Source organism: Octopus bimaculoides, chromosome 29, assembly GCF_001194135.2.
Source record: "Octopus bimaculoides isolate UCB-OBI-ISO-001 chromosome 29, ASM119413v2, whole genome shotgun sequence".
Classification (NCBI taxonomy): Eukaryota; Metazoa; Mollusca; class Cephalopoda; order Octopoda; family Octopodidae; genus Octopus; species Octopus bimaculoides.
The window spans coordinates 613,668-622,626 of record NC_069009.1 but is presented as its reverse complement, the minus strand read 5'-3'; the positions used below and the strand labels follow the sequence as shown (position 1 = coordinate 622,626).

The 8,959-nt window shown below is 37.0% G+C and overlaps 2 protein-coding genes across 2 annotated transcripts in view; both read right to left on the bottom strand.

The window, feature by feature from the left end:
- The window catches only part of LOC106880337 (zinc finger protein 271), an 11,030-nt gene extending 6,750 nt beyond the window's left edge, over positions 1-4,280 (bottom strand). The window contains exon 1 of the mRNA XM_052978033.1: positions 3,555-4,280. The gene's annotated coding sequence lies outside the window, so the exon portion shown is untranslated. The remainder of the gene's footprint in view (positions 1-3,554) is intronic.
- LOC106880328 (zinc finger protein 208) overlaps positions 412-8,959 on the bottom strand; it is a 10,420-nt gene continuing 1,872 nt past the window's right edge. The window contains exons 2-3 of the mRNA XM_052978034.1: positions 5,496-7,171; positions 412-1,731 (exon numbers count right to left, since the gene is read on the bottom strand). Of these exons, the coding sequence (XP_052833994.1) occupies positions 864-1,731; positions 5,496-6,778 (2,151 nt within the window). The 5' untranslated portion in view covers positions 6,779-7,171 and the 3' untranslated portion in view covers positions 412-863. The remainder of the gene's footprint in view (positions 1,732-5,495; positions 7,172-8,959) is intronic.

Genomic DNA, 8,959 nt, shown 5'->3' with positions numbered 1-8,959 from the left:
CCCACTGCGTGGCACCTTGGGCAAGTGTCTTCTGCTATAGCCTCGGGCCAACCATAGCCTTGTGAGTGGATTTGGTAGACGGAAACTGAAAGAAGCCCGTCGTATATATACGTATATACATATATATGTATATGTGTGTGTGTCTGTGTTTGTCCCTGCCAACATCACTTGACAACCGATGAGACCGATAGAATAAGTACTAGGCTTACAAAGAATAAGTCCTGGGGTCGATTTGCTCGAGTAAAGGCAGTGCTCCAGCATGGCCGCAGTCAAATGACTGAAACAAGTAAAAGAGTAAACTGTGAGGGAGGAGAGTAGTATTGAAGGGGTGTGACTTTGTACCAGTTGAGATATTTAAGATATAGAGGAGGCAGTGTCTAGATATAGATTAACAAAACAAACACAAAATAGTTACAGTATAACTTTTTATTCGTTATTCTTTATCAACAAATTTCTCGAAGTCCAACCACAGGCATTTTCAGTAATCAAGTTATCTCAGAGTCAATACTTTTACATTCATGGGATTGAAGTTGGTGATATCAAAGTTAACAAGGGAAATGAAACTCTGATTTTTTAAAAGACAAAATAATGTAATTTGTTGTCATGAAATAAAATTTGACTTTGATACAGTTACACTTGTGGGTGAATACCCACATATATATGCATATGGATTTTTTGAGAGAATGATGTACCACAGGTGTCACACAATGATGGCTTCTTTCCTGTATGAATTCTTTCATGTACAGTTAAGTTAGGTCTATGAGAGCAAGATTTACCACAGATGTAACCATGACATAGTAGTTTCTCTCTGATATGAAAATGTTTATTTTTTCAGAAAATGAAATACCACAGATATTGCAGGCTTATGGCTTCTCTCCTGTATGTGTCCGTTTGTGTTTAGTTAAGACACTTATTTGAGAGAATGATTTGCCACAGATAATACAGTGATATGGCTTCTCTCCTGTATGAATACGTTTGTGGTTAGTGAAATGACTATTACAGGAGAATGATTTACCACAGATATCACAGTGATATGGCTTCTCTCCTGTATGAATACGATTGTGACAAGTTAAAACACTATTTTCAGAAAATGATTTACCACATATATCACAATGATATGGCTTCTCTCCTGTATGAATGCGTTTGTGAATAGTTAAGAGACTATTGGAAGAGAATGATTTACCACAGATATCACAGTGATATGGCTTCTCACCTGTATGTGTCCGTGTGTGCCTAGTTAAAGAACTCATTTGAGAGAATGAGTTACCACAGATAATACAGTGATATGGTTTCTCTCCTGTGTGAATACGACCGTGACGAGTTAAAACATTACTTTCAGAAAATGTTTTACCACAGATATCACACTGATACGGCTTCTCTCCCGTATGGATGCGTTTGTGATTAGTCAAATGACTATTTTGAGAGAATGATTTACCACAGGTATTACAATGATATGGCTTTTCTCCTGTATGAATACGCTTGTGACTAGTTAAAATACAATTTTGAGAGAATGCTTTACCACATATATCACAGTGATATGGTTTTTCCCCTGTATGAATGTGTTTGTGATGAGTCAAGTGACTATTTTCAAAAAATGATTTCCCACAAGTATCACAATGATATGGCTTCTCTCCTGTATGAATACGTTTGTGACTAGTTAAAGCGCTATTTTCAGAAAATGATTTACCACAGGTATCACACTGATATGGTTTTTCCCCAGTATGAATATGCCTGTGCCTAGTCAAATGACTATTACAAGAGAATAATTTACCACAGATATCACAACGATATGGTTTCTTATCTGTATTAATACGTTTATGCATTTTCAAGCTACCAGGTGCTGCAAATGATTCACCACAGATATTACAATGATATCGTTTCTCTCCTGTATGAATGTGTTTGTGTTGAGTGATATTGTTATTTATGACATATATCATAGAAAATAACTTGTCACGTATATAAGTGATATGATTTTTCCATGGTATGAAAACATCTGTGACTACTACAAGAGAATGATTTACCACAGATATTGCAATGATATGGCTTATCTCCTGTATGTGTACTTTTGTGATTAGTCACTCCTCCGCAAATGATTTGCCACAGACATCAAAGGAATATAGTTTCTCTCTTGTATCAGAGTTTTTTGGTTTAGTTAAATGATTCATTATGAGAGAATAATTTGTCATTTATATCACAAAGACATTGTTTGTTTCATTTCCATGAATATGTTTGTGTTCAGTTGAGTCACTATTTTCAGAGAATAATTTAATGCTATCTTTCTTTCATCTGTGATCTTATTTAATATCTAAATCAGCCGGTGAAAACTGTCAAATCTTTCATAAAGTTATCCAAGCTTGTAAAGCAATCACCTTCTCTACATTCCAGACAGTGAAGACAAGAAAAATATTTCACTGTTGTTTGTCATAGATGATTATTTATATAAAGAGGTTGATGTATTGATGAATGCTCCTTATAAATATATCGTCTCCCTTTAGTTGATAAACATATCAGAGGCACATCTCAATGAAATTTCCTGTATGTCAACATGATGTGATATTCTGAAATTGAGAAAGAAACATCAAGATAAAAAGGATAGTTAAATGATACCGTAATTCAACATTGCAAATTTTACAACATTAATACTGTCATCCAGTGGGGGCGCAATGGCCCGGTGGTTAGGGCAGCGTACTCGCGGTCATATGATCGTGGTTTCGATTCCCAGACCGGGCGTTGTGAGGGTCTATTGAGCGAAAACACCTAAAGCTCTACGAGGCTCCAGCAGGGGATGATGGCGAACCCTGCTGTACTCTTCCACCACAACTTTCTCTCACTCTTACTTCCTGTTTCTGTTGTACCTGTAATTCAAAGGGCCAGCCTTGTCACACTCTGTGTCACGCTGAATCTCCCCGAGAACTACGTTAAGGGTACACGTGTCTGTGGAGTGCTCAGCCACTTGCACGTTAATTTCACGAGCAGGCTGTTCCGTTGATCGGATCAACTGGAACCCTCGTCGTCGTAAGCGACGGAGTGCCAACAACTGTCATTAATTTAATGTCCATACTGGCATGCGTTGTAGTTCCCTGATGCATTGAAAGACTTATAGTACAAAAGATTATCATCATCATTGACCCCTTTCGGGAAATATCTGGTTTCATGTAATCAACGTTCCGCTCGGCTCAAAAAGTGCTGGTCATGAGCCAAAATAACTAATATCACCTTAAAAGGAAATTTTTGTCACCTTACCATTTTATCAATGAATCAATGTGGTTATTCTTCGATCGGTTTCCTTTCATTTTACTAATTAATTATGCCACATTACTCTCATTTTATAAATTAATTTCCTTTATATCATTGGTCTTCATAAACAACAGATCACCGTTTCAGTTTGGAATTTATTTAAGCCAAAGAAATATATTTTTCTAATATTGTTATATTTTCGCATCGAAAAATAATTAATTTACAATCTAGAGGTTCACATAATTCTATTATTTACATTATTATTATTAGTAATATTAACACCATAACAGCCTTAAAGTAAATCTTTGTCAACTTACCGTATTCAGATATAAACATCGAGCCAATGATCTGTAATTAATCACCTTAATTAATAATTTAATTGGACCGAGAATGATGTGTTGTAAAAGTTGTTTCCCTTGATATGACTGAATTTCATTGATTCGCCAATAGATGGCACTGATCATTTTGGTTCGTTCCAGTGTTTTCCTTTGTCTCATTCTGTCAGCAACTTCCTCTTCAAGTTTTTTAAAATTCTCACCAGATTATTTTAACAAATTATACTCATTCTTCCCTACCACCTCTTCCAGCATACGCCTTCACCTGATCGCAGTCCTCTTAACGAAGGTGCTATCTTCTACCTGTGACTTTCTGAAGTAGTCGTAGATCCACTTCCGGTCGATTTGTGACTTCACTTCCCTTTCCGTCCTGGTTATTACCGTTCCTGCACATATACTCTTTGATCTCTGTTTCTCTCCTCCGTTTCGTAATTGTTCATTCAGTTGACAGAGATACCAACGTTTACTTTGAGATCTATCTAGTGTCACGGGACCGGCCTTTTCCTCTTCTTCGTCATCACACTTCGAATGTCCAACACGTGATGCGGCATTCCATCCACTGAGACATTACTCGGAGTACTGATCGTGGTCGCCCTTCCCATTTCCCGCTGCGTTGCGAACCGAGTGTTGGCACTCCGTCGAGGTTTCCAGTTGATCCGATCAACGGAACAGCCTGCTCGTGAAATTAACGTGCAAGTGGCTGAGCACTCCACAGACACGTGTACCCTTAACATAGTTCTCGGGGAGATTCAGCGTGACAAGGCTGACTCTTTGAATTACAGGTACAACAGAAATAGGAAGTAAGAGTGAGAGAAAGTTGTGGTGGAAGAGTACATCAGGGTTCGCCACCATCCCCTGCCGGAGCCTCGTGGAGCTTTAGGTGTTTTCGCTCAATAAACACTCACAACGCTCGGTCTGAGAATCGAAACCGCGATCCTATGACCGCAAGTCCGCTACCCTAACCACTGGGCCATTGCGCCTCCACTCGTCATAAATAACAACTTCCAAACAGCAATGTTGATGTTGTTTATGAAAACCTGTGATCGAATGTAACATGTCATACAAAGTAAATTAATTTGTGAAATAAGAGTAATGTGGCATGATTAATTAGTTAAATGAGAGGAAACCGATTGAAGAATGCAACATTAATTAATGTCCTGTTGTTTATGAGGCATTTATTGATAAAAGATGAATTGAAGATAAAAATAAAGCAAAATTGAGGCCAAAACATAAAAAATTATTGAAAGTGGGTATAAATAAACATTACATAGGGTAGAAGTACTACACTAGGGTATCTGTAGAAAGTTGAATGTGATTTCGGAATATAACGAGGGAAAATTCAGATCTTGGGTATTTTCCGAAAGTCCCCTCCCCATCTCAAGATTTTCCCAACAAATTACTGCTTGGTGCAGTCCCCTGTCTTACCAGCTTCTTTCAAACGAGCCTATACATGCTAGCATGGAAGAGAGACATTAAACGATGATGGAGATATATGTAAATCAGTTAACATGGGACCCAAGCTGGGATGGGGTGATGATCACAAATTGGATTTGGGACTTGCAAATCTATGGTATCTTAAAAGCACTTGAAGTCTACAAAGTTGCTTCTGTAGTCTGTCAGTTCTGTTTTTGAGAGATGTAAAATAAAGTTTATTATAAACAACACAAACACTTTGTAATTCAATAGCTTTCAATGTGATACCTGTTAAACAGAAATTACATTAAAATAATGAAAATTTAATTACATCTAATCAGAAGTAAGTGAAATTATGCTCAATACAACGAATTTGAAAATCTTTTTTTCCTGGCTTTATTGGTAATTCTCAAATGTTTTAGGTGCGAATTTTACATAAGTAGAAGACGTTTTTTTAACAAATTTTATCCTAAAAATCACCTGTTCCAATTACATGGGCTTTTACGGCACTTGTGTTTACTCAAGTGATACCTTTTAGAAAATGATTTACCACAGATGTCACAATGAAATGGCTTTTCTCCTGTATGTGTACGCTTGTGTTGAGTCAAGTTCCTCCTGTCAGAGAATGATTTACCACAGACATGACACTGATATGGTTTTTCCCCTGTATGAATGTATCTGTGATCAGTCAAGTGACCCTTTTGAGAGAATGCTTTACCACAGATATCACAATGATGTGGCTTCTCACCTGTATGTGTATGTTTGTGCTTAGTCAAGTTACTTCCATAAGAGAATGATTTACCACAGATATCACAATGATATGGCTTTTCTCCTGTATGTGTATGTTTGTGTTGGGTCAAGTTACTCCTTTGAGAAAATGATTTACCACAGATATCACAATGATGGGGTTTTTCTCTTGTATGTGTATGCTTGTGTTTATTCAAGTTACTTCTTTGAGAGAATGATTTATCACAGATATCACAATGATATGGCTTTTCTCCTGTATGTGTATGCTTGTGTTGAGTCAAGCTATTCCTTTCAGGGAATGATATACCACAGATATCACAACGATATGGCTTCTCTCCTGTATGAATACGTTTGTGACTACTTAAAATGCTACTTGCAGAATATGATTTACCACAGATATCACAATGATATGGTTTTTCTCCTGTATGCATATGTTTGTGTTTAGTTATACCACTCCTTTGAGAGAATAATTTACCACAAATATTACAATGATATGGCTTCTCTCCTGTATGCGTATGTTTGTGTTGAATCATGCTACTCGTTTGAGAAAATGATTTACCACAGATATCACAATGATATGGCTTTTCTCCTGTATGTGTATGCTTGTGTTGAGTCAAGTTACTCCGTCGAGAGAATGATTTACCACAGATATCACATTGATATGGCTTTTCTCCTGTATGCATATATTTGTGTTGAGTCATGCTAATCTTTCGGGAGAATGATTTACCACAGATATCACACTGATAGGGCTTTTCTCCAGTATGCGTACGTTTGTGCTTAGTCAAGTTACTCCTTTGAAAGAATGATTTATCACAGATATCACAATGATATGGCTTTTCTCCTGTATGTGTTTGTTTGTGCTGAGTTAAAGTAGTATTTGCAAAAAATGATTTATCACATATATCACAGTGATATGGTCTTTCTCCAGTATGGGTACGTCTGTGACTAGTCAAATAACAATTATGAGAGAATGATTTACCACAGATATCACAGGAATATGGTTTCTCTCTTGTATCAGGGTTTTTCCGTTTAGTTAGATTATTCATTATGAGAGAATAATTTATTATACATATCACAATAATAATGTTTCTTTCATGTCTATAAACATGTTTGTCTTCAGTTTAGCGACTATTCCTAGAAGACAATTTAAAGTTATGAACTTACTTAATATCCAAATCAGCAGGTGAAAATTTTTAACTCTTTTGTAAAGTTATCCAACTTTAATTAACCTGTGAAGCAATCACCTTCTCTACGTTCCAAACAGTGAAGACAAGAACGATGTTTTACTGTTGTCATAGAATGTATTCATAGAAATTTTGATCTATTGATGAATGCTCCTGATAAATATATCGTCTTCCGTTAGTTGATGAGATGAGATAAAACTATGAAAGGCACATCTGAATGAAGAAATCTCTTGTGTGTCAACATGATGTGATATTCTGAAATAAGAAAAGAAACATCGAGATAAAGAGGATAATTGACATGGCAAATTTTACATCACCACAGTCATCCATTCAATGTTTACAATCCGATGCTTTCTTCATTGTTTTACTTCGATGTTGTGAAAACACCTATCTTTAAATGCTACATCAACCATATCTTTTGCTATACATTCTACTATAACATCAACACTAACATTCATTAAATGTTTGCAGGGGTCGGAGTTCACTGAATCATCGAAAGTCTGGCATAACAACATAAATGTGCTACACCCTAAATTTGTTTCCTCATACCTTTCAAAAAACTCAGCGATTGATATATTTACGTCGAGGAAGCATATTTCTCAAAGGTTTTATATTTTCACTTTTATGGGATTACTGTAACTTCAAAGGGATCATACAATTTTACAGGGTGCCCCAGGATTCAAAACTTAATTATTAGTCATATTTCGTAATATGCTTATTGTAATGTTATAATATTGCTTTAATTTCTTATTTTATTTCTTAACATGGCTGTGTGGTAAGTAGCTTGCTTACCAACCACATGGTTCCGGGTTCAGTCCTACTGCGTGGCACCTTGGGCAAGTGTCTTCTACTATAGCCTTGGGCCGACCAAAGCCTTATGAGTGGATTTGGTAGAAACTGAAAGAAGCCCGTTGTATATATATATATATATATATATATATATGTATGTATGTATGTGTGTGTGTGTGTGTTTATGCGTCTGTGTTTGTCCCTCCAACATCGCCTGACAACCAATGCTGGTGTGTTTACGTCCCCGTAACTTAGTGGTTCGGCAAAAAGAGACCGATAGAATAAGTACTAGGCTTACAAAGAATAAGTCCCGGGGTCGATTTGCTCGACTGAAGGCGGTGCTCCAGCATGGCTGCAGTCAAGTGACTGAAACAAGTGAAGCAGCTAAGAAGGAAGTCTAGCCGCATACATACATATATAACTTGGACATTATAAATATACAAGGCTATACACAAGTTTAAAACGCGACATTGCTTTTGTTATCTACACTCCACACATTTATAGTTGACAACGTGTGCTGCCACGAACAAGGAAACTAATGAACGAACCTTCATAAGTCGATGACAAGCCCGAACGATTTCACGCCTGTTACGCCATACATAAAAATAATCCAGTGAGTCAGTGTATTGTTTATTTCGCTTCTATCAATCACACACGGTGGAAGGGAGTTCGATCGGCCACTTAAGTCTCCAGACCCCTTTCCTGCCTGACCGGAAGTCCCTTCTCTGTGGACCAAGCAGCTGACAAGACCACACATGTTACAGTCGATCATAGGTTTTCCCAAACAACATTTCAGTTATTTAAGATGAGGAAATGTATTTTCCTTATGTTGTTATGTTTTCGTTTCGAAATAATTACTGTAACACCAAGAGGTTCACATAATAATATCATTTACATTATCATGGCGATATTACGGTACGAGTCCTAAATATCGGCCTTTTCCGTAAAAAGTGTTGGAGAGAAACGACGTCATAACAACGAAAGACATACAGAGAACGCGGTTTCTTTTGAAGGGTTTAGGGTTAGGGTTAGATTTTATGTTTTAGGGTTTCGGTTACGGAATTCCGTCCCTAACTGTAACCCTGACACTATAACCCTAACCCTAACACCGTAGTGAAGATCGTGTGGGTGTTACGGAAAAGGCCGATCTTTCGCAAAGATCGCCGAAGACACGTTTTACGGAAAAGGCCGATATTTAGGACTCGTACCGTAAGATCGCCCATTATCTTTACTAGTAGTATTATAACTGTTAAT